A 25,769-nucleotide genomic window follows, 5' to 3' on the forward strand; every position below is an offset into this window, starting at 1 on the left:
CGTCGTCCACCGTGTGTTTCACATCAGAAGTACTGATTCAAAATCAGAATCTTTATTTATACTGGAGGAATCTGATGAGCTATAATGATTCTCACGTATTTCGCTGCCATGTGAGAATTGGTTCTTTTATAGGACACAGCAAGACCTCCCAGATACTGCTCTCGTACAATTGTTTTTTTTAAACACAAAGATTCCTCCAAATCAATGCGCACATACAACCACGAGGAAAACATTAACACGGCGTATCATTACCACCTCCACTCATCCGTCGGTCTCGCGCTGCCACTAAGCAATCTTCGACCACCGTTCGGCCAGTCATATTTTATCGACCTGCTAACTTAGGAACTCTGGTGTTGAGGCACAAGGCTGGGTCCCTTGTGAGCTCGTACCCAGGGTAACATCCAGAGTGAGGACTTAAGTTTGCATCCAAAATCCCTTCCTATGATTCCCGAGATGAAAAAAAGTACAGTCATCAATGTATGATCTTAACCCGGTCATCAATGTGAACATACACAAAAAGCCGTATCATTTTATAATATTTTTCCATGTTATTTTCTCTGGCTCGAAGTTGACACGAAAAAAAGACCGTATGCGCAATAATATATTTAAGCTCTGTGAACACTTATTAAATATTCAGAGTTATCCTGCTATCAGCAGCAACTCTGCTCATAATTGCCGTAATAAATATTCGCCAGTGACATTATGCCACGCACGCTAAAGCGGGGAAAGGTGCAAGGTTTTAACAAAAGATAATTGAACGGCGTTGGCAGTCACGGCACCATCATTACAAGCTACAACCAACAATAATCACATAATTACGTGATCTCATCGGAGTGTTTGCTTGAAATGTTAAATTGCTTTCCCTATAAATTGGGATAGTTAATTACTATTTTCTAATCATTCGAATAGTTAAGCAAAACAGCCCTTTGTCAAGTCCTCGCTGGATGTGGATTGAAGGGAGTTTCCAGCCTTCGCGAGGAGGGATATCATTCATTGGAACCGTAATTTTTAAAGGGGGTTGAGTAATTGACCACACACAAGTACAAACAAAAATGTGATAGGGAACATTTTTGGCAATGGCCCTTGAGCAGTCTTATTGCCATGTTGAGTTTTGTGTTATTGATACTTTTGTGCACTGCTGTCAATGCCAATGTAGACCCTGACAGCTGTATATTTAGAGTTTGCATGTTCTCCCCATGGTCACGTGGATTTTTTTTCCGAGTCCTCTGGTTTTTCCCTCCACATTTAGAATAAATGTGCGTTTAGAGTAATTGGCTGCTATACATTTCCACATGGTAAGCCACTTAGTTGAGCTATCGTTTGTGGCCAGGTCACTTATGTGAAAGAGCTAATATTTCAGTAGAGTTACCTGGGGGAAAAATATAGTTTAGTATCACAAGAAAAGTGTAAATTTTGAAGACAAAGTAATCAAATGCAATATTTCATCAATTAATTGACTTTTTTTAAAGGTTGTCTTACCGACCTTCTCTCCGTTGCACCCGATTCAGCGGTTGCACCCGATTCAAGAGCCGAATGGCTCACAGGGCTATACCTAATAAATTAACTTTGAACTTTGAACTCTCCGTTGGCATGTTGCGCCCGCCCGCAGCAGGAGAACGGGACGTTCACGGGCTTCATCAAGGTGCAGCTCAACCTGCAGAGGCCCGTCTCCGTGGCGGACGACGGGCGGGCCCACAATGCATTGCTGCAGCCCGTGGCGGCGCCCGGCCCGGCGGGGGGGGGTGGCGGCAGCGGCACGTGCGAGAGCACGGCGCGACGCACGACCTTCTACCTGCCACGCGGCACCGAGAAGCAGGTGCACTTGAGCAGCACCAACACGGCGCGCGAGGTGATCGAGGCGCTGCTCCGCAAGTTCCAGGTGATGGACAACCCACGCAAGTTCGCCCTGTTCCAGCACTCGGGGCCAGACGGGCAGGGTAAGTGGTCGGTCGGTCGGTCGGGAGACTTTGTTTTGTCGAAAGTGCGGGGAATTTAATAGAAACGAGTATTTGGCCGATTTAAATTTGCACGTGATAAGCCACGTGGTTGAGCTGTCATTTGTGACCAGGTTGCTTCTGAAAAATAACAACTATATGTCCTCGGTCGGCCTTAGCTGGTAAAATATAAATAGTTTATGGAATTTGTTTTACAGGGTGTCCGCAATGTGCTGTTTGCTACCCCCAGTTGTGTAAATAAGTAACTTTTGGTTGAATAGATGTTGACTGAACGTAAATTGGTTGAACCAAGTTAATATTAAGACAGATTGTGATGGGTCACACAAAGTTGTCAACAGCACAGCATTCACCGCCTTCACTTTTAGCTATCACTTATCTCGTGCCACCATCATTCTAATGATGGATACTAATTCTAAACCACATTCTCTGTGATATTTCTCTTGTAGCTGCCATTTATATCACATTGTAACAACACAAAATAATTGCAAAGTAATTTCAAGCCATGTCTGCAATGGGGGTTGTTTGACGAAACTTTACCACGATGGTCAGTGCTAGCTTGTGAAGATGGGGGGGAGGAGACCAGGTTAGATTCAGATATCTCTCGCCACTAATGTAAAAGCTGTGGTCAGGAATAAAACTTATGTCACGGAGTTCATAGCGTCATGTGCTCACGCCGCGCCCATACATAGTTAAACCAAACATCAATGTAGGGGTCACCTAGCGGCAACAGCATTGCAAAGCACCCTGTACATTGTTTAAGGCCTGTGTAATCAAACGGTTAGAAATCATTAAGGTTTGACCACCAGGTTGATTTACTAATGGCGTTTAAAGTAATAACATGACCGCTATAAAAGCAATTATATTTTACAGGCTGCAAGGAAATTTGATGTACTTATATATTTTAATATATACTTAAAACATTTAATTGGTTAAACTTCACAGCCAATGAATGTTATCGAACCTGCAAATGTTCACAAACTGTTGAAGCCAAGCCTGTTATTAACATCATGTGACTGCAGCCGGGTTGTGTAACGGCTCTAGGAGGGGGACTGACGTTGAGCTTGCTACCGAATCGGCACCATGGATAGGAATTTTGCAAGGGCACGATTAGTGTACATGTCGGCTTCTAAAATTAGTTCATCGTGTCTCAAGAACATTTCTAACTGTGGTGCTGGATCATTCGGTGATAATTTCCCCATTGTTGTTTGTGCTTGGGTTAGAGCATTGCCTGGTTCTTGGCTTACTCCTTACCCAGGTGGCTGTTCTCAAGTATTTCTCCGGATATTTTCTCGAGTCTAACTTTTCTGTCGACAATTACTTTTACGTCTTTCATGCAAATTGGAGTGAGCCGGCACCAACAATTGCTCTGCAGTTCTCTGTTCGGATGTTTTCAGTCAATTAGTGAGTGTTTTATACTCTGGGAGTAAACCGGAGCACCCAGAGAAAACCCACACGTGCGAGGGGGCAACACTCGATCCCATACAGATGATATCAGTCCACACTTCGTTGTACTGAATTCTGCCACCAAGTCGGGGTATTGCACCTGAATGTCCACGGGAAGGGAGTCTCGCAACATTTTGTCATGTGTGCGGTGATCCACCAACACTCGCCCCTCCACAGTGCAGGATCACAGGCCACGTGCATAGCCACCACCGCCCGGCTCTCATGCAGTCACGTGATCTTAATATGTTGCACCCTCCCCGTATTTACCATCCTAGGTAATCGCCTCATTACCCCCACTGCGTTAAAAGCGGGATAAATATATATCCAACTCGCAAACGTAAATGCCCCTGGTTTTGAAAAATATGCAAGATCAGTTTGTAAAATACATGTCTTGCAAAGGAGATGATAATGTATCCAAATAGGGATTGCCAGATGCATTTGGAAATACACATCCATCTTGCATTGGGCACTGCGCAAACCAGTTGATACACATTCTCCGTATTGGAAAGGAGATGATGTGTTGACACCCAATAAAATACAGGAATCTCCTTTACAAGATGCGGACGCTTATTCGCACACGTCCCACAGCAATGCTTTTTAATGGGTACAACAGGACTCCTTTTGTTGATTCATCTCGATAGATATTGCGAGGCGTATCTGTTGGTACACACGTGTTGCCTTGCAGAAGAGGTACGATCGTGATGTGAAGCGTGGCGGCGGGGGGGCGCTGGGTTTGGGGAGCCGGTCGATTGCACGCGGTTCGACGCGGGGCTCCACGCGCGGCAGTCTCACGTGGTCTCTTTCTCCGTTGTCCGCGCCGCCACAGTGTCCAAGCGCAAGCTGAGCGACGAGGAAAACCCCCTGCACCTGCGCCTGCTGAACGGACCCGACCAGACGGCAATGCGCTTCGTCATGCAGGAGAACGAGACCGGCGAGGTCATTGTAAGTCATCGGCCGCCGTGACGAGATGTAAATTACCTCGCCTGGTATGCAGGAGGTCGTGGGTTCGATCCTGACCCTGACGCCTGCTGCTGTATATTTGGAGTTTGAATGATCTGCCCCGTGGTCGCGTGGATATTTCTACGGATTCTCCAGTTTTGCCCTGCGCATTTAGAATCGACGTGCGTGTTTGGAGGATTTGGCTGCTATAAATTTCCACGTGATAAGCCACTTCGTTGAGCTATCACTTGTGGCCAGGTCGCTTCTGAAAAATAGCTACATAGATCAGTGGGCCCTAGTTGGTAAAATAAAAAAAATACACGAGACGCGGGGATGTCTCGTGCACGACCACGCCGCTGTAACCAGCCGGCCACCTTTGTCTCCCTGGTGCCGGTATTTACACGCTTCATCAGGTATTTATTTAAAATCTCAAGACTAAGTCGAGGAGGCCAAGACAGGCCCAGGCATTGCTTATTATCGCTGCGGCTAGGAATTTGAACTTGGGTCACCGGGTTTGCAGGAAATTGCACTCACCATTACATGACCAAATTTCACACACAAAATAAGCACAAAGACCCTCTAGTCATGGAGTCTGTTAGGGTCCAGTGCTGTTGGCGAGCACCTATCCACGCACCAAGTTCTCCAATATATTCTTGTATCTTTTATTTGTAAATGGTTTTGTTAGGGAGCACTGTTAGGCTAGCATGGCGCATGGGGGGATGTTGGAGTGAGCACCACGCCTAGCCGCCTTTGTATCTCTCACGCTGATGTTGACGTGCCACTCAAAGAGGTACCCATTTGAGACTGATTTGACCTAGGGGAGCCACAATTCTGGTTCATGTCCCATTTGACATCTGCATTGTACTCGATCGAACTTGGGTGCAAATCAGAATGGTAGAGCAGTTTAGTAATTCCTACGCCACCACTGTCGCTGATGTGCGTACACGCGTACGCACTCGCACTGTTGATATAGTTTGTTATGAATGGCCCTGTGCCCTTGTGTTCCCATTGAGTGGCTCTTTGACCCGATGTGCCGTGTCTCTCCTGTTACAGTGGGAAGCCTTCACCGTCCCAGAGCTGCAGAATTTCCTGCGGATTTTGAAACGGGAAGAGGATGCGTACGTGCTCAAGGTCCAGGAAAAGTACGGCGGCTATCGCCAGAAGCTGGTGGAGGCTCTGGCCACACGCAAGCCCGGCTGAGCCTCCGCCCGACCGCAGCGGAGCCTCGCGAGGTGTCGTCTCGCCAGCGTCGCCACGGGAAAGTGGTGGAAAACGTCGGTGAAGAGAAAACCCGCTGGGAAGAAAAGTCACGACGACGACGACAACGACGACGACCTGCACCCAATTCTGAATTTTAACGTGACGTGGTGGTGTGTGGGGGGATTGGGTGTGGGGTTTGAGAGGAATGTATATAACATCGGGGGGAGGTGTTGTGGTCTGTAAGGTCATGTGATGTAACGCGTGTGTAGGAAGCGCGGAAGATCAATGGTGTGCGGTGTTTGGAATATGTATGTATGTATCTTGAGCTTATTTCGCGCCGCACGTAGCCAACCGTGCTCATGGGAGGCGCAAATAGTGTCGGTGTGAGATGCGGGTGGCGTGGGTATGCACTGAAGGGCGAGAGTGCGAGTGCGAACAGGCTAGCGCTTGATTGAGGAGGTGCACCCTTGTGGGCCATGTCCTGCCAATTTGCTCTCTCCGCAAGCGAGATCAAGAGAAGCACAAAAGGCCGAGGGATGGGGTTCGGTGGCCGAGGTTAGGGGTGATGCGAGGTGCAAAACTAGTCGTCTGCGCTGCGGAAACTGAGCTGAATGAAAGTCATTTCTATGAAATTGCCAAGGCTGGGAATTTTTCACGCGAAAAAGTTGGTAAAGTGGATTCCTTAAGAATCTGTGTGGAGTTGAGTGAGTTTTAAGCAAAAAAAAAGGTCAATGTATAATTGCAGGGAATGTTTATGTTTAAATGTCTGTGAACTGTGTGCTGTACTGTTTATTATATGAACCCCCCCCTCCCCCATTCCCTAGAAAATTTACATTTAAATACTGCATTAAGAAACAGAAAAAAAGACAGATTCAATACTTCACGTTTTGTTAAAAAATGTATCTATGGGATGTGGGCGTTGCTGGTATACCAGCATTTACTGCCCATCCCTAGTTGCAATGCGCAAGGAGGTGGTAGTGCCGTGGATTTGTCCGTGCCCTGCTCCAGTCGTAGCAGCCGGGCTGCCCTCTTCCCCCCGACGCTGTTCAATAGGAGTTTCAGGATTCAGGTCCGGCGTTGATGAACGAGCGGTGGCAATAAATATCCTGGGGTCGGGGGTGACGTGTGGGGTGGCATTCCCACCACACAGGCCGCAAGTTTGGGAGGTGCTGCTGGAGCTGCTTTGGTGCAGTGCATTCTGGAGACCGTGCGCGCACTGCAGCTGCAGGACGCCCCCCAGGGATGGCAGGGGTAGATATTTATACTGGCGAGGTGCCAATAGAGTGTATCGTTGTCCTGGATGGTGGCGAGCTTCTTACGTGTCATCGGAGTTGCGCTCATCCAGGCAAGCGTAGCGTACTCCATGACACCCCTGCCTTGTCCCTTGTAGAGGAGCGGAGAGGCTTTGGGGAGAAAGTAGTTGGGGCCGCTTGCTGCAAGATAGCCAGCCCTCTGACCTGCTGTTGTGGCCATGGTGTTTATGTGGCTGGTCCAATTGAGTTATTTTTTCTGTTAATGGTGACCTCCAAAATGTTGATGGCGTGGGACTCTGCGATGGTAATTCCATTGAATGTCAAGGGAAGGTGCTTGGGCTGTGTTATTGGCCACTTTTCAGCCCAAGCCTGGATGTTAACCTGGCCCTGTCAATTGCTAAATTGTTCACCATTCTTGGCTGGGTGTGGTAGGATTGCAGAGCTTTAACTTTGTTGGTTGTGGGATCCCTTATCTCTGTTTATAGCATGGTTTTATTGTCGAGCAAGCAAGTAAAATTGTGTTGAAGCGTCTCCAGGTTTAGGTATGTTGCTGCTGTTGGCATTGCCCTTCTCTATACTCCTCGTTGAACCGGGGTTGGTCACCTGGCAAGATGGTCATGGAGGAGTGAGGAATATGTTGGGTTATGAGGTTCAATATCTTGGTGGTATACGATCCTGTCGCTGATGATGCTCCACATCGCCTCATGGATGCCCCAGTCTCTCGAGCTACTAGATCTGCTCGCAATTTGTCCCCGCTTAGCACGGTGGTGGTGCCGCATGAGACACGATGCTACGTGTCCTCGGTGCAACAACGTGACCTGGTGTCCACCACAAGGTCTGTGCGGTGGTCACTCCTACCGATGCTGATGGGCAGATGCATCTGCGAGAGGTAGATTCGTGAGGACAAAGGTCAGGTTAGTCACTCCCCTCGTGTTGGTTCTCAAACCGCCTGCCACAAGTCCCATTCTGGCAGTTGTGTCCTTCTAGACTTGGTCAGTGGTGGTGGTGGTGGAGGACATTGAAGTCCCCCCACCCAGAGGACATTCTGTGCCCTTGCTGCTCTTAGTGCTTCCTCCAAGTGATGTGCAATATGGAGGAATAGTGACTCTCATCAGCGTAGGGGAGGGGACGGTAGGTGGTAATCGGTAGAATGTTTCCTTGCCCTTGTTTATCTTGGAGCCATGGAACTCCGTGGGGGTGCAAATGTGACGTTGAAGACCCTTCGAGATTATTCCCGTGTGCGGCTTTAGACCCAACTTCTCGTGGGTCTCCTGCCTGGCTGGTGGGCCAGGACACGTGGCAGAAAGTTTTGTGCTAAAAGTGGCTATAAGTGGGATTGTAGAAAAATATGAACAGATTATATAAACAAAAGGAATGTTATGGATGTGCAATACGACAAGGTGTTCTACGCTGGTTCTGATGAACTCATTTGCGTGGCAGGTTTCGAGACTGCTTAGATTAAGTCGATAGGAAAAAATTTAGGTCTTAGAAGTGAGGAGTGGAAGGGCTTGGGGAGGGACCAGCCTGCTAGATCACAAGGGCTATTGACGACACTACTGGGGTTGGAACGAGTGTTGTCTCTGCCATAGACAAGCGCACGCACACACGCGGTAGCCGGGAGGTTTATTCACCTTAATCTTGCATGCGCGAGGGGAATTCTTCTCCCCGTAGGTCGATATAAGTTAATATGGTATTTAAATAAGTAATACAGTTCAGTAAACGGATACAACTGTAAATGAGAAGTAAATACGAGTAGTTTTGGTAATAGGCTGTTTTATAAGCAGCAACTATTGGGCTGTTAGTGAATTTAATTCTGCTTTAAGTGCCAAGCCACTTTGCAATCAATTGAAAATGTAACTTGAGTTTTTGAAATATGTTCTGAAAATGTGCATGTCCGTGTTGGGTGTTCCACATTTTCAGCTTTTGAGTGGCTAAACAACAATTGTTGAAAAATGATTCGCTAAGAAAGCTTGACCCGATGCGTGACAACGATTGCCCAAATTGGAGTAAGCGTTGCCAAAATCTGAACAGGTGGAACTCTGTGCACAGTGAATGTCAATGCCTGTTCTGTCTGTCTCGTGCTCTTCGTGTATTGTATGGCAAGGCTTGAGCAGCAATGTTTATACATGTTCACGTCGAGGTTGGCGAGCGAGCAAGTGGACGGGCGGCTGTCGGGGAGTGGCCTGGTGAATGTCTGAAATGCCCCCCCTAACCCCCCCATGTACGTACAGTTGTTAAAGGCTCTGGGGAATGGAATAATGTTTTATTTTACTTTACGAACGCGCCGCGTGGGCGTTCACCTGTCAAGCTGACAGCCGCCGCGGTTAATGTTACGTCGGAGCCCCCGTTGCAAGCTGACCAACATTGACACGTGGCGATGCGGCGAATGAGGTTTTAAACGCGACCATTTAAGCTGTTGCCAGCAGCAGTTTTATCATTAATCACGGGGATTAGAAATCTGCGGCAGCGCCAATGTTGTTCATCGTCATTGGTTATGACCATCATCGGCCACGATCCATCCACTACTGGATGATGGCTTCCCCCACATAGCGGTGTAGATCGTTTGACCATACTTCACCACGCCGGACAGTGCAGAGTTATGTGAAGGTGGGCGGAGTACAGAACAGCAATGGACGTTTGCTGTACTGCCTCCTGTGGCCCACACAAACCTGCTCTCCATGGGCACGGTGATCACCTATCTGACGAGCAGTTGCCGCCACATCGTTCTCTAACAAACGAAACCGATGAAGAAAATCGAGTGAACAAAAACTCGCAGAAACAAAATTCGTGGGTGGCGGTGGCCGCAGCGGCAGCCCCCCAGTGTCGTTTTGTGTCTCTCACAAACTTGAGTGACTCAAAGGATGGAGGCGTTTTTTGTTGCTTGTGTGTTGTCGTCTGGACGTTTGGTTCATTCGAGGCGGCAATACTTGCGATGCATTGAAGGCTCTCTCGTAGGCTCTTCCCTGGGGGAGGGTGGGGGGGGGGTTACAGATGATTAATTGCACATGTATTTATCAGCATTAGCTGCGAACGGTGGGAAGGAGTCGTGGCTGGTGATAATGTGAGGGTTAATGAGGGGTCGACACGAGGGGTAATTGAGATCTTGGTGTTTAATTGGCCTGGAAATTACATTATCCGCATCTAACGTTCTTAGGTTCTTTATTCATTAGGCATTACATTGGTGCAGACACCCATTAGAATGTATGGTCATGTTACAATAACACAAAAAATCCTGTTTGATCTTTTAGGCATGTAAGTATGTTGAACTTCTTTTGAACCATATGTAGCCAACCATACTAATTGGAGGTGCGATCTCTATGTAGGCATTCTGATAGCCGATTCCTACAAAAATATTGAGATTGATCATTGTTTATAAGCCTAATTCGTGACAGTTCACCCACGCTAATATTTAGCAAAATTATCGAGATTCATTTTTGCAAGGAGACCAATCAAACTTTATAGGGCGCGGTAGCATGCAGGGTGTGAATAATGTGTTCGGCACAGTCTATACATAAATATCCAGTAATGTATGCAATGCGTTACATAGGTGAATATTATTTATAGGGTGTTGGTTTATAGTAACGTAGCATGATTTTTGTTTTGTTGTAGCAAATGGGCACATCCCCGCTGTAGAAAGAATTGCAATCAAAAGTGACGCCTTAATTCTCTGGCTCTCCTATTCACCGCGTCTCTAAGCAAATATTATATTTAAAGTAAAAACATTTACACGAATGTTTTACGAAGACCCACATTTACAATTCTCGATTTTAAGTGCACGAGTTGTCAGAGAGCAAAGGCTACGACTATTGAGTGAATTATAAAAGAATAGCTCGTCAGAAAAAATAAGTGGGGGGAGAATGTGGCAACACATTGCCTGAATTTAGTAATGCTGAGAAACGCGATTTAAACTCGTACAGTTGTGTACAATTATCATTTTTCTGACAAATCAATAAGTGTTTTTTCGGTAAAATATGCCAGCGTTCGGTTCACTTGGGTGTTTAAAAGCTCCAGGGCCAATTAAATCAATCAAACTGTCAAGAGCCAACACCCTTTCATTCGATTTGCAAACGAAGTTGCGTCCATTAGTCCGCAGTTCTCGGAAGCAGGAGGCAAGTGCGGTCATGGCATAGTTGGTGGGGGGGGAGTGGACTCTGAGCAGCATTCGGTGCCCAATTTCAATGCATTCTCTCTTAAAGAGAGGCCCCACGGCTTGCACTGCTTGCCAAGCCGTACAGAGGTGGCTTTCACGTCGTTTTTGGCTTGGGGCCCATGTGAGAGGGGACACGTGGAGGCGAGGCCGGCGGGGGGGGGTTGACAGCTGGGCAGCAATGCACGGCAGTGAGTGGGGGGGGGCCCATGCAAGAAGCCCCACTCCAGTGCCTTATATGTACATGCAATAAGTCACCGCGTGGAAGGCAAAGGCTTATTTGGGCAAAGTCGGTGTTGGGCAGCTTGGCCGCGTGCGTTGCACTTATCTGTTCCGTGGCAGGCATTTGATGGCCGCGACGCAAATAACACGTGGCCATCCCAGCAGCGACCATATTATTATCATCCCTGACGTTGAGTGCTGCATGCCACGGCGTGACGTTTGGGATATAAGGCTCCGCTAATCTCCGTTATATGGGTGGGGGTCCCAGGTTCCTGGGCCCATGTCCCATCGAGCAGTGGGTGTAGGGGCCCATGTGGTGTTTCACGAATATTTGGTGATTCTCCACATATTCATAGGTTTTTTCGTTCGGTAAAGTCACGTAGGTAAAAAATTAATAAAAGTAAAATACATGTGACCGTGACGCCGGCCTGCAATGGCTCTCTCCAGCAAACGTTGATGTTGTTTAGACTTGAGTGAAACTGCGGGCGGGCGATCATTCTTCTAAAAATGAACATAGCACTGTACTTTAAATTACAACATTTTGGCTACCACAGTCTTCTTGCAGATGTTGCCAGTTACAATTTCCTGATTGCACTGGTGTATTTTTTGTTGTAAACAAAGTGGTAAACAAGAGTTGCACTGTTTTAACTTTGGCTTTAAGTGACGCCGCAGTTGGTGCCACTTTAAAATAAAGTGGTGGCCGTGTTGGAGGGGCGTGTGGCCAATCACATGCGAGTGTTATTCATTAAATTGGAATGATTTTAAGTGAATACATTGAGATTATAAATGACGACTTGAGAGGTGACCCTTCGCAACCATGAATCGTTTGGAATTCACGTCGGTCTCGCTTTTACACTCGCATGGATTTGGTTTTTACGATGGCCCTTAATTGAACCTGTCATTGCTGCATCCAAGTTAACATATATCGAGCGTGTATATAGAGCGACTAAAATAATCCCCGTAGGTAATGTTTACTGTTGAACAGTATATATAAATAAATGGTACTAGATGGAAAAAAAAATATTTAAACGTAGAGGCAATTGGGGAACAATGTTATTGCTGTGTCTAAGGAATTCTATATTGGTATTATTTTGTAATAAGTTACTGTATTTGTATATGTTTGTCCCTTGTTCTTTCTGTTGCTCACAAATGCGACTCACCCCCCCGACCCCCTCCTTGACCAAAGCCTATTTATAACGAAGGAAGTGCGTTTTTTTTTGTATTGAACTTGCGTTGTTGAGAAGTGTATGGCACGCGCACTAAAGGACAAACTTTTAACGGTGCCACCTGTGAAAATAAAGCGTGCAGCAGGCCTTTGCACTGTTTCTAATAAAACGCAATAAAAATGTTTTGCAAAGAAAAACGAGCGTTGCGGTATTTGTTTAGCGTGTGCCTGAACGTGCTTGGAATACGACAAAATCGCCCATCACAGATTTGCCCATGTATGGTACTGTGGATTGTTAATCGCGATTAAATTGTATGGATTCTGCTCCAGTCGACACAATAAAACAAACATCAAAAATACCGGGTTGATCGTAATTTGCGGGCTAATCGCTTGGTGGCTTGAGCAATGATGTGACAACCTTCCCCCGCTTCATTTGATTGGCTAATATCAGCAAGATCGGTGATTCCGTCGCCGTCCGCTTTCATTGTGACCACTGCTGCAATGGTTGTCAGCACGCTGGACTTGCAATCCAGAGGTTGCCCGTCCCACTTCCCGCTCTGGAAGTTGAAACAGCGGCGCGTTTCTTAAATCTCTCCCACCGCCTCTGTCCACCCAACAGTGTGAGGACATCACAGTTTTGCCAAACGGAACACTTTGTTATTTTACCAGCTAAGGCCAAACTGAGCTATGTAGCTCTTTTTCAGAAACGACCTGGCCACAAGTGAAAGCTCAACCAAGTGGCGTATCGCCTGGGCATTTATAGCAACCAAATACTCTAATAAACGCATGTTGATTTTAAATTTGAAGGGAAAAACCGGAGAACATGCAAACTCTAAAATATACAGCAGGCGGCAGGGTAGGGATCGAACCCACGACCTCCTGTATACCAGGCGAGGTAGTTAACATCTCGCCACCGTGGCCCCTGTCAGTTCATTGGCAGGTCGCGTGCGGTGGGGTAAAGTTATGGGATTCTACCGGCGTGGAAGAGTAGGCCAAGTACCATCTGAAGGAGCACTCTAGAGCCAACCTGGTAAAGACATCTGTCAGCTGATGGCACGAGCAAATAATTAACTGCAGGGCTACAGCTTCACTTTCACCTACATGCCAACCAAACGATTGTACGTGCGATAGTGCAGTAACAATTAGGCAACATATACACAGTTCAGCGTGTTTTATGCCATTCAGTAATGTAGAATGAGAGACCTGTTTTCCCAAAAGGGTGTTCGTGGTTTCTTCCATTGGTGGAATGTGGAACACGTGCAACCCAAGGTCTTTCATGTCCGGATCTCTTTCAGCCTTTGAGACAACATTAAACGGCGTGGAGACAATGGAAAAAACAGAGGCCCTGCTTGAATGACAAGCATCCACATTTGTGAAAGGAGTATAGGGGTGAGCGTGGAATAGACATTCTGAAGAGGGAATGCCCTTTGGAAGGGATTTTTTTTTATGTTATGGCGAGAGCACACGTGTTAACACTTGTTTAAACTTAGAGGCATGTGCGATGCGAAGTCTGTTAACATTACAATTGCAGGGTGTTCAGGAAATTAGCGAGTGTCTACTTTAGCACGAGGACGCAAGCAGCCAGCAAATGGTGTGCGCGTTCAGAATACGTGTGTGATTAAACGTAACGGGCGCCTAATAGGCAATTCAAACTGGGGTTACCCCTGATGGAATCAATTTAAGCGAGTGCGTTGATTCCTCAAGAGGACTTTTCGCAACTTCTGAGGTTTAATGTGTCAAATTAAAAGCTCCCCATTATTACATTTCCTATATAAATGACGTCGAATATCCGGACGTCATTAATCCACACGAACCAATTAACCGCCCAAAAATTAGGGCGGTTGGCAACCAAAATAACAAGAGCAGGCATTTTTATTTTTTAACTCGGTAAAAAAAGAAAAGCCACCCTCAATATTTAAAGAGCCGCAATGCACGTGGTGAATCCGAGACGAAGCTCCTTAACCCGAATTAATAACGCCACGAAGCCAGTGCGTTTAAAGGGCCGCATGCGGGGCTCTGGAACCCTTGGCCCAGACCAAGCGCAGTTTTTGTGCTCGGTGTAGCCGTCAATGTTTATGCAGTAGATGTTTACATTTCACAGTTACGTGCATTATTAATCTCATGTACGCTCCCTTTCTATAGCACAGTGAGGCACGTTCTCGTGGTTTAAAACAGGCTGCACACTTGTTTTGTTGTCCAGTAACCTATTTGTGCATGGTGGTATAACTACCGGCGAAACGTCGTACTATGAATCGAATTGTAAATGTGGGTTTACTCTCCAACACACCGGTGTGCTGAAATAGTAACGGATTGGCGTGTTTTGTTTACGTGGCAAACCTTACTAACCGTAACCGGCTGTGTCGGGTGGTGGCGGGTTTAACGGCACATTCATATTTACGTAAATCTAACCCAAAATTACCTATATTATCGATATTGGTGGCGAAATCCTACGGGTTAAACTGGTGTAACTTATTTACTCGACAGGGTTTTACCAGATGTCCTGTGACCCCCCAAATAATTGACCCCTGACATTTTAAAATCCTTTATATTAAGTTCACTTGCTTGCTTGCTCACTTACGACCGTGCAAATCTTTCGGTCGTTTTTTTACCCACTTCCCGTGATCCAATCGAACTGGCATTTTGCACACAGACTCGTTGTGCGTGACAATTAATTTTCGTGAAAAAAAATTCCAAAATTTTACACTTTTTAGGATTTTTTTTTAATATGTAATTACCAATTGCTTAATGGTGGCAAACAATCATCTGACCCATAGGTGGCAGCCATCTCAAGCCAGAGGACGAGAGGACTCTAGCCGCCACGCATATAAAGGATTTATAGTGAAAAACTTTGTTTTTACGGGTTAATTTATTACTTTTGCTTATTCATTTCTGTTTCCACACCCGTTGGCATACAGCAACAGTATTAGCGTTTAGAGAATTAAATGGGGGTCCCAAGACATCTGGGTCACCGTGCCGATGTTCACATACCCGCCCAGACCTCAGTCCCCAGTGGGTCACGGAAGCGAAATTACACCGCACTGTCCTGCTAATGACAATTTCCTGGTAAAATACAATCGGCATTCGAGTTTTGTTTTGACAAACGTCTTCCCCACACCAACTCCACCACAGAATGTTTCGTGCGCAAGCAGGATTTCCTAATTTACTGAAAATCAAAGAAGATGGTTTTGATTTTGTTCATCAGTGTACCAGCAATGCCAAAAAAAACTCGTCTGGTCGGCGTCATATTTGTATTTCCCCAGGGCAGATTTAATTGCTGCTTGTTTTCATTTGCATGGGAATGCAGGATGAGACGTACATTAGGCACAGCCTGCCACTATAAATATGTTTGTTTTGTTCTGTAAGCACAAGGGCACAGTGAAAACAGCCGACAAACAAAAACACTTTGGGCAAAGTTTACAGGTTTCTTGCACGCTACACTAATGATAAGGTCACTGCTGTACATGCGTCGAACATTGTACAATGTATGCACAATTCAACGACGATCCAATTGTGTATAAGCTTTGAATTGTTGTATTTGACAGCGAGTGCGTGTCTGTGAACTGTGCTTCTGTCCTGTCGATGTGCCTATTCTCGTGAATAGTTCAACACTGACCTTAGGAGAGGAAAATTGAAGTGACCCATCAGCTCCAATAAGCCGGCTCAATGGTGAACATTCTGGTCATCTGAATATCCAGCCACCTAAAGACTAATTGCCAGATGAAACAAACGTATGCTGCTGCTCTTACAGCTCTTTGTAATTCCACTGCTCGATGAAGGCATCCCCATGTGATGTCAGCCATGGGGCATTATGTATATAATTGGATGGTAACTCGGTGATAGAGTTAAATACTAATCTATGGCTCTCAAATCTTCTAGGTACATAATACAATAAACTGCAGAATCAGAAAAGCACTTTCTTTGTTGTCTACTCTAGCATTCAAAAAAATTAAACGTAACCTTATAATTCGTTACAGATGGTCTCCCACTATATTCCAACGTAATCTATTTTGTTCATTGGCCACTGGGTGTGGTTACATATACACACGTTCATTTCTATGAATTGAGTTTGTTGTAACAAGGCTCCAATTGTACGATTTAGCAGCAGTCATATACACTGGAGTGTAGTTAAATGTGAAATTTATACATTTAATCTAAAACACACAAACAGTCATTGTAAACGATCACATTTACAACAGAATGAACACAAAACAGTTTATTCTTAAAATTAATACATTACCCCACCTACAGCACAAAGAATAAAGCAGTGCAACACAATTGTATTTGTATGTCTCAGTTTTGCGGCTATTACCATTACAATTTAAGTCTAGATAATTTAATAAGTACATCAAGTCACCCTGTTCATACATAAAACATATGATTCAAGGAGTTAAGGTCCCTCGCAATTTGGGACAGCTTACGTTACAAACTTCACACATATACCGCATGTAAACGCACGCGCATGAACACGCGTGTGCACAAATACAACGCACAAATGCAGGCGCCGAGATTGTGAAAGCTTTGTTACTCTATGTTGAACTTTCTTCACACCGTACGCAGCCAACCGTGTTAATCGGAGGTGCGGGGGAAGGAGGAAAAAAAACAAGACGCAAAAAGCAGTTCTAGAGAAATAATTTTTCAATTTAGAAACGTCTTTGATGAGGTGAGCGGAAGTGCTCAAGTTGCCAAAATAAGGATTGCCTCCACTGTTTAAAACGGAACGATTGACCCGACTGGCTAACCTTTGAATGCAGCAGCTTATGAAACTCTTAAAACTAGCTTGGTCAATATGCACAATTTTACTTAGCGAACACACGTTAAATGAAGATGGCCGAACAAAACTGAGCTTTACCATAATATGGCACAGCAAAGTAGGCATAGTACAGCTGAAGTTGACTGGATTGTCTTGTGAATAATTGCCACTAAATAAAAAATACATTACCACAATAACCTGCACACCGTACAATTTAAAGGACTCTCACAGCCCAGGTCTCAGGCAGATAACTCTTGAATAATACACTTCTCACAAAAAAATATAGAAATTGGGTGACCTCATTTTCGTGGGAGCCTTTGTTAACATCACTGTCGCTGAGCACACGGCCAAAACGTTTAGCAGCCAGCAACAAAGAGCACTCGTGAAGGTGTGATAAGAGTTTAATACACATTGTGTTTAAGTGGGAAAGGGGAGCATTACATCACCAAAAGGCAACCCGTTTGCCCCAACAGTGCCCACCCAGGGAAGAATGTTAACTGGCTTACAAAAACCTTTTGTATCCAATCCAGTGTTTCTGTATGGAAATTAAACTAAACTGTTGTGTTCTGGAAAAATGTGCCAAATGTTAACCAGCCCAAAGGAATTTAAATTTCTCTGGCGAAAATTTAAATATGGTTTAGCGTACTCTGCAAGTACATTTAAATACATTTCCTAGATAATACCTCTGTACTGTACTTTTATCATTTAGGCGTATGCAAGTTAGGCTCAAAAGAGACGCATGTGGCTGAAGTGTTGGTGTGAAGGCTTCGTTGGTCCACAACACCCTCCCGTGAAACTGGGCAGCGATGGGTGACTTTAGAGTATGCGGCTCGACAACTTGGTGTGGTTGAATTAACATTCACGTCAGTTAAGAAATCTCAGAAAAGAAAATTTTAGAAACTAAAGCCAAATGGGGAGTATCCTATAAGAGTCCTAACTATATCAATTGGCTATCTGGAAAAGTAAAACGCCAATTATACAACTGCAGAATGGTATCATTTTATACTCCGACACCAATGGAATCCAGTTGAAATATTGGTCGGTTTGTATGTCAGCCCATTGTGGCAATCGACTCCCGGATTTATCGTGTGGGTCGTAGGGGTTATATGACCATACTTCAGCACGTTCGTCATTGGGGGTTGGCGAAGGCGAGGAGCACAGAAGTGGGAGCATAGAAGTACGGTAGAACAATTGATTTTGCCCACAATGTAGCCTCGCGGCCAGTGAAATTTGTTTTTGCGCATGGGTGTCTCCCATTCCAGCACAATCCAGGTTCAACCCTCCTTCACTGCTGAGATGCCACAAGATGGGGTGCATTTCCGGATCAATTGGTTATTGGCATTGGTCATTTTACCTGCTCGACTCAATATTGCAGTCTTGCCGTTCATAAGTGACAAAACTAAAATTACGAAAATATGGACTAATTACTTAAGATATTCACGGCGCCGGAGCTGTAGCAATCAAACTGCGAGTGATCAAGGCTCACAGTGGCCCACCGTCTGCAAGTGTTACATTTTACAAGGCGGAAAAGCTTTTCACAGATACAAAAACACAGAGTGACTCCCTTTAATCCAGTAGCAATAGTAAAAAGAAACAGATATCTCAACATTGTTGACACATGTTGGATTTTTTTAAAGCAAAGTTAATTCGTTGCATGTGGTTCCAAAACAAATTGTGTTGGATTCATACAACAGGGGGACCTTTGCTTGAAAACAGTCCTTCCCATAAACTTTCAAATATGAAGCTTTGCCAATAGCTGGTAACATTAGTTCAGGAATAGACCGCTCACTTTAACGTAGGCCACATTAAAGTGGCCGAATGCCACACTTCGAGTTATCGGAGAAAATAAATAATTTAGACAATGTCTAAAGTAAGTGCAACTTCCAAACCTACAATAAATACATGTTTTTCACTCAAGGTTTCCATCCGCTCTATATCCCTGTCAAAGGGGGCATGGGTATATAGGATTGACTTAGAAAAACATATTAACTGCTTTGAATTTAGTTTCAAGCAATTAAAAACAATTGGGATTTCTAGTTACAATACCCGTATTCATATTGTGAATGTCAAGATCTTTCACGTGTAATGCAAAGACAGCGGCATAATTCGATATTCCACTGATATTAACGCCAGGGCAACGGGAAATTAATCAATTTGTTGACGTCTTGTGCATTGCCTAAGTGGTGTTATCGAACACGAAGCTAACCGACCTGCTAAAACCATTTAACATATCTCCCTAGTGCCACGTATCTCCCTTCACTCTTATGCTCTGCTTAAAGTATAACAAACTGTACACCATATTGCAGAGTGGACACAATTTTCACTGCTCGTCAACACTTACTACGTATATGCATTTAACCTTGCGATGTTATGAACTGAAATAATGGTACAACAGCGCCCTCTGCCTGCAAAACACCTGGATGTCACACCGACATCGCAGGCGATCACATTCGAGTGGCGGGAACACTAAATAGTGCATCAACGCTCGCCACGACCATCATAATCGAATGCATTAACTATTCTGCACTGATCACATGAGAGCAAGGGCAATCTTTCATAGCATTTCCATAACATATACCACGACTATGCTTCACCACAGACTGCATTTTGAATGCATGTTTTCTACCACCTGTACACGCAAAGTTAAGCAAGACGACACAGTAACACCGATGGCCCTGTAATCCATCTGGGGAATCTGCACGAGAAGTTGGCACGAGTACCACCCTAGAGTAGATGACTGTCAAAATTCAGGTGGGTGCGGCCAGTACCTTTACCCCCTGCCATACGTCTGTATGTTGAACTTCTTTCGCATCGAATGTAGCCAACTTCGCGTTTGGCAGATATATATGCACACTAGTTCGCCTTCACACCTGCAAGTTGTGTCTACTCTCTGGTTCATCTGCGTTTGCTTGGGGTAGACCTCTCTCAATTTCTGAAAGGGATACAAAGGGTAGGCTATATGTGTCACCAAGTGGCTGGGACTCACTTCCTTTTACTCGCTCCGCGATGATGAAATGGCCTGAACGTTCTGATGTATGGCGGCAGGGCATCAAGGTGGCTGAATCACGTGGAAAGTGATGCAAAAGCCACTCCACAGCCGTAGGTTTCAGTTAAAAGGACGCATTGGCATGCTCCCTTAAAGTTGTGAAAACATTTGCTATGTGACTATTATGAAAGTGACACATTGCAATTTCCAGTAAGATTATACGTGCCTTGCAACAAACTATTCAAGACCACTTATCTATGCTCTTGACCGCACAGAGTGTCTTTGTTTAGTTGTGATAATAGTTATGACTGGAAAATTAATCTAAAGTTAGACGTTTTGTAAATAAAATATCCTAAAATGTCATGTTAACTGAATCCCAGGCATGGTGGCCTCAAATGAATGGCTTGTGTTGTAATGCCACGTCCTTTAGTCTCCTCTTTGGTTACAATCGGGGCGGGCATCACAAATCACCACTGGGAAGTCCACATGGATGCGTGGGTGATCCAACCGCACCATGCCCTGTCAGAAAGTGCACGTGTTTCACACAAACATACACAGACACACGCACACAGCAGAGCTTGCATTATGAAAAGGCGTGACCAAAATAGAGTACTTTGCCAAACGCAATTACATTTGTTTAATCAAGGCAAGAGCCCATTCATTATCCCTCTTCAAAAGAACCATCATTTATCTCATTTAACAATAAAGGTTATTTTTGTAGGGTATGTAGAGACAGTTTCCAAGTCAAGGGTTGGACTTACAACAATAACAATGATTTTTTCTTGCAAATTATCACCTACTCGATTTTTAATGTACTTACTTCAAGTATGTGCGCTTTGATTGTAACATTATATAGAAAAATAAATAGAACAGGTAAAAATGTATACAGCTATCCAAAATAAGTATTCCACTCACAAACTCAATAATAGTTGTTAGCTCTTCATAGTTTTGCCAAAATGTATTTACTATGCGGTGAATGACGAGATATAGGTTACACGTGACAAATTCCATCCAGCCACAGACTGCTCAAATCAGGATGCTTATATGAAAAACAAACACAGGACAGTGTTGGTCGTGGGCTGTTGAGAAATAATTTTGCTTTGGAGAACAGGAAGTAACTCACCAAATAAAAATGTACACAATCGTCATTAAAATATGTTTAATTATTTATTTTGCTTTTTAATCGAAACTCTGTTACTAACTTGGCTGTTTCTTTAATGTCCAACTTTAACAAGACAACATTCTATTGAAGGCCAGCTGAAAGTACTATCCAGATGCTGGAATTGAACTACTCATCTCATGAACGCTGATTCAGTGGCGATCGCATTGTGTAAGAGGTTACCCAGGTACTTGAAGAGTGTTAGGAGTACTAATCCGATTATGTGTGGGATTAAATGTCTTGTTATTTTTAAAATTAATTTTATCCATGTCATGAGATGTATTAAAGATCTCAAGTGACTTCTGGTTCACGCAGTAGAGGGCAGTTCTTTCCCACCCACTCTGCATATGAGAGTTGTATGCCAGACCAATATTTTATTTCTTAGAGCTGGAACTTAGCCAAATTATTTGCAGAACAAAATATTACGTGATGGGTATTTGCTTTTTGCAATCATTGGTGACCGAGTTGAGATCATCAACACGCTACTATTGCTCAAGATCTTGGTTTAATCACAGGCAGCTGCCTGGATTCAAAGCCAAGATTTCAGTGGTAACAGCTCAACGATTTGACCTCCGAGTCACCGGGTGCACCTGTGAGGGATTTATAGGCACAAGCTTGACTTGATGGGCCAGTCATTCTGCTCACCTGCGGAATGAGATTTTGGCACAGCCGGAGCAACTTGGCTCTGCGCTTCCCATTGCTGTTCACCAACTTCTCCTCGTAAAACTCATGTGCCAGGTCTCCATCCTCATCAAAGTACATCGAGCTGAGTGGTTACACAACAGCACACCGGTGGTCAATGGCAAATGAGTACAATTTTAAGACGGGCATTAAAGCTACATTGCATTGCTATCTGGTGTGAGCTTTGAATGCTGATATACATTTTAACAAGAGTGTAATGAAGACAGTCCAAACAAGTGTTATGAGACTGGCTCGATTCGTGAGTAAGTAAATTAGTGTATGTAAAGCATGGGTGTGTGGCTGGATTAGGTAAACCTGCTTGCTATATTACTGTACACATAGCACAGTAACTACATTGTCACTTTAGGGGCCATTTTTATGATGGAAGTAACACAACACAGAAGATCGCATCCATTTCAAAATGTCCATAAGGTTCTTGAGGCTGGAATGATTAAGTTCAAAGCAGTGAATCACAGGATCTCCTTAGAAAAAGTGTAAACAGCAGGAAGTGAGAAGCAATGCAACAAAAGCTGATGTCAGGAGGTATTGCTGGGCCATAGCAACGACAGCCGAGGTGAAGTGTGTGTATGTTGAACTTCTTTAGCATAGTACGTAGCCAATTGTGCTAATCGGAGGCGCGGAGGGTGTTGAGCCTACAAAAGACTTTAACAGCAGACTTGAATACTGTAGCTAGAGGCATAATTTCCTTGTCAACAAGATATAGTCTTTCATACAGTGCATTTGGAGAGCTCTTGATTCCAGAGGGATGACAATGGGCCAAATCCAAACCCGACTCGGATTTTAATGAACGATCTTTAAATTAATTTAGTTTACTTATTTAACCATTACTTTCACATGGCAACATTGCGGTAGTGATGCTACTACACGTGTACATTGTAGTACTGTATCGCCGTCTTTAGCAGGGCCATTTCCACGAAGAGCTATTATCTTAAGCAGCATGTATTCGATACTATTGGTGGCCTTAATGATGACAAGGTTGAGGTCAAGAGGTCATCATTGCCAAACCTTGCCATCACTTTCTTCCCTGTGCCGGGACCTTGCAGTTGTTAACACGACCTCCAAGATCTCCCCTTACTGTATTCGACATGTTGCTGTGTTTCCATCTGGCATTCAATGCCCTGTAACATGTCCTCCTCCATTCTATGCATGTCCCACCCAACTTAATTTCCTCTCTCGTGATTACATCCACACAGCGGAGATGGCAGTCCTACTCATATGTTAAAAGCCATTGTGGACTCAGAACAGAGGCAATGTATAATAATTGCTTTTACCCTTTCTGGCAATAAAACAGGTGTGCTAAGACGTTAAACACGAAACAGAAACCTTTTGCAAGGAATCATGTCTGCATTAACTACACATTGTGGTGAACAGGCAAACAAAAACATGATCTGGTAATAAATTTGCATTGTCTTTGAAACTGATTAGTCCACACGATAGACAGCTTTATTTCAAAGACAATGCATAGATTATTACCAGACCATCTTTTTTATCAGCATGTTCACCACAAGTATGTGTGGGTAATGCAGACATGATTCCTTGCAAAAGGTTTGTTTGGTATTTTAACACCTGTCTTTATTGCAAGAAAGGGTAAAACCAATTCTTATACTTTGATCCTGGCAAGGAAGGTCCCAGGAAGTGACTTGTCACATTCTGATTTTCTGAACCTCCAAGTTTTGTTTTACTCCATTTTGCCATAACATGCACAGAACCCTCTGCTAAGGAGCTGCACACGAAGGCTTCGAGACAAACAATCGACCCCTCGTCAGTAATTCGCACACTCGCTGTCAACACGCATCATCGAATATTTCATGTCACGCGTCTCTCTCACGTCCCTCCGTACGTGTCTCTTTGCCTCTCTCCTAACCCCCCCAAGTTGCTTGCCCACATCCTTCGCTCAAACTCACATCACCTTCCACTAACTACCACCTGTAACCGAACGCCCGCAGGCCAACAACTCGATAGAGAATCTAACAAAACCTTAAAGCGTAATTCACTCGGGTCCAGTACTATATGACGGTAACCATTTAATTCAGAAACGTCCAAAGTTGTTTACCATTTCCCTTCAACCAGATTCACACCATCCACCATCACCTACAGTCCTACACACATGTAACAACATGTATCCTATCCTTCCACTGAATTCACTGTGTTGGCAGCTGTACTCTAAACACCTTGTCATTGTGGCACTGTAACGCTGGCGTTGAAACAGGGCATTACAGCTCCCTTTCTCTGCACACTTAAAACAAACACACCATTATCACGCCCGTGGCCCAGTTGCAATCCGAAACGAATGTCCCCACCGCTAACACCTCAAGTGAACGTCACACATCCATCACTTAAGCTACAAGCCTCACACCCCCCCCGCCTTCCTCACCTTCGCCTCGTGAGCACCAAACGCGGCCTAGCCGAGCATCGGACCCCGGCCTGGGCCACGCTCCTCCCGGGGCTCTGCGACGCCTCGGCCCGGCAGGTCGAGCAGCCCGAGCAGCCTCGGCCCCCGGGGCTGCATCGCTGCGTCTTGCGAGTGCCGTTCGGGGGGGCCGCGTCCACGCCGCCATCGGAGCGCCTCTTGGGGCCCCGTGAACTGCTCCTCCACAGGCGCGAATTCTCGCCGCCCATGGAGGACCCCCGTGGGTTTTAATTTGGCTGGCGGTGGTGATGTGGATGGTGGTGGTGGTATGGCTGGCTGGCTGGCTGGCCCGGTGGGTGGGTGGCGATGGCGTGGATGGGTTTGGTGGTGGTTGTTGATGATGATGATGGGCTTGGTGGTGGTTGTTGTTGAGGGCTTTGGCAGATCGTGGCGACGGTGGCGGTGGTTGTTGTTGGCGTGGTGGTCGTGACGTTGCCTTGACCAATGGGAGCGCTTTCCAGGACGCTCCGCCCACAGAGGGCGTGGTCTGTGTGTGGTGGGGGAGTGGTGGTACAGCGGTTAGCGCGCTGCGCACATGAGCCCCGAGACCAGAGTTCGATTCCCGCTCACGACCACCGATGACGATTATCTTGAACCGGTCCCTGGGGCTCACCCTGGGTCCGGTCCCTGGGGCTCACCCTGACACGTGGCCGGTCGTCTCCTTGACACACTCCTATGTCGCTACTGCAACAAAAGCTGCTTCCGTGGTCGCCACTCATACGTTATGCATCCGTTGTATTGAGGCAAGGCCGTAGCCATGTAGTCAACATTAGGGGGGGGACCAAATCTTCCAGAGGGTCTGGGGGTCCCCCTCCCCCCCAGAAAAAAAATGTAAATTTTAAAACGAATTTCCTGTCTAAAATATAAAAAAATCACTTTTTACAATAATGTCTAATAGTGTATTGTATTACATTGCTCTGTTTTTTCTTTTTTTATCTTTTCTTGTTTCACTGTATGTAATGGCAGACAGTGATTAATAAAGTACAACCATAACCACAATCATATAAACAGAAATCTATTGTATAGCAATATATTGGGGGGGAAATTTTGAGCATATTTGAATATATATTATAATTACGGCCTTGTATTGAGGGACCACTGCTGTGTGATTGTTATCTTGGTGTGGTCAGGGACTGTTTCGTTGTTTTTGCTGCCTTGCCCAATCTTCATAAATCGGACTTGCATAAATAATGTGTTATTTATAGGAGTGCAAAATAGATCAAATGTAAACCACGTCACGAAATATACATACGTAATAATGCATGATGTATGTATATTTCGTGACCTGCTTTCCATTTGATCTATTTTGCACTCCCATAGTTTTTATAATATTTTTGCCGTTGTAATTGGCTGACCCGCCCATACTGAACATCTGCTAAAAAGAGCTTGTTAGCTCATTGGATTCCTCCAGTCTAAATAAAGATTCTGATTCTGATCC

The 25,769-nt window shown here is 45.0% G+C and overlaps 2 protein-coding genes across 3 annotated transcripts in view; one reads left to right on the forward strand and one right to left on the reverse strand.

Moving 5' to 3' along the window:
- The window catches only part of LOC144934763 (ras association domain-containing protein 3-like), a 90,916-nt gene extending 78,427 nt beyond the window's left edge, over positions 1–12,489 (forward strand). For both annotated transcript variants that reach the window (XM_078860885.1, XM_078860887.1), the window contains 3 exons: positions 1,610–1,937; positions 4,225–4,340; positions 5,391–12,489. In XM_078860885.1, the coding sequence (XP_078717011.1) occupies positions 1,610–1,937; positions 4,225–4,340; positions 5,391–5,537 (591 nt within the window). In that variant the 3' untranslated portion in view covers positions 5,538–12,489. The remainder of the gene's footprint in view (positions 1–1,609; positions 1,938–4,224; positions 4,341–5,390) is intronic.
- A 4,033-nt stretch (positions 12,490–16,522) lies between these two features.
- LOC144934764 (tumor suppressor candidate 2-like) lies at positions 16,523–24,791 on the reverse strand. Its single transcript, XM_078860888.1, has 3 exons — positions 24,296–24,791; positions 21,865–21,985; positions 16,523–20,579 (listed from the first exon to the last, which is right to left on the reverse strand). Exons 1-3 carry the CDS (start codon positions 24,538–24,540, stop codon positions 20,487–20,489), a joined length of 459 nt encoding a protein of 152 aa, XP_078717014.1. The 5' UTR covers positions 24,541–24,791; the 3' UTR covers positions 16,523–20,486.
- Positions 24,792–25,769: the final 978 nt, after the last annotated feature.

This window comes from Lampetra fluviatilis, chromosome 11 (assembly GCF_964198595.1).
Source record: "Lampetra fluviatilis chromosome 11, kcLamFluv1.1, whole genome shotgun sequence".
NCBI classification, from domain to species: domain Eukaryota; kingdom Metazoa; phylum Chordata; class Hyperoartia; order Petromyzontiformes; family Petromyzontidae; genus Lampetra; species Lampetra fluviatilis.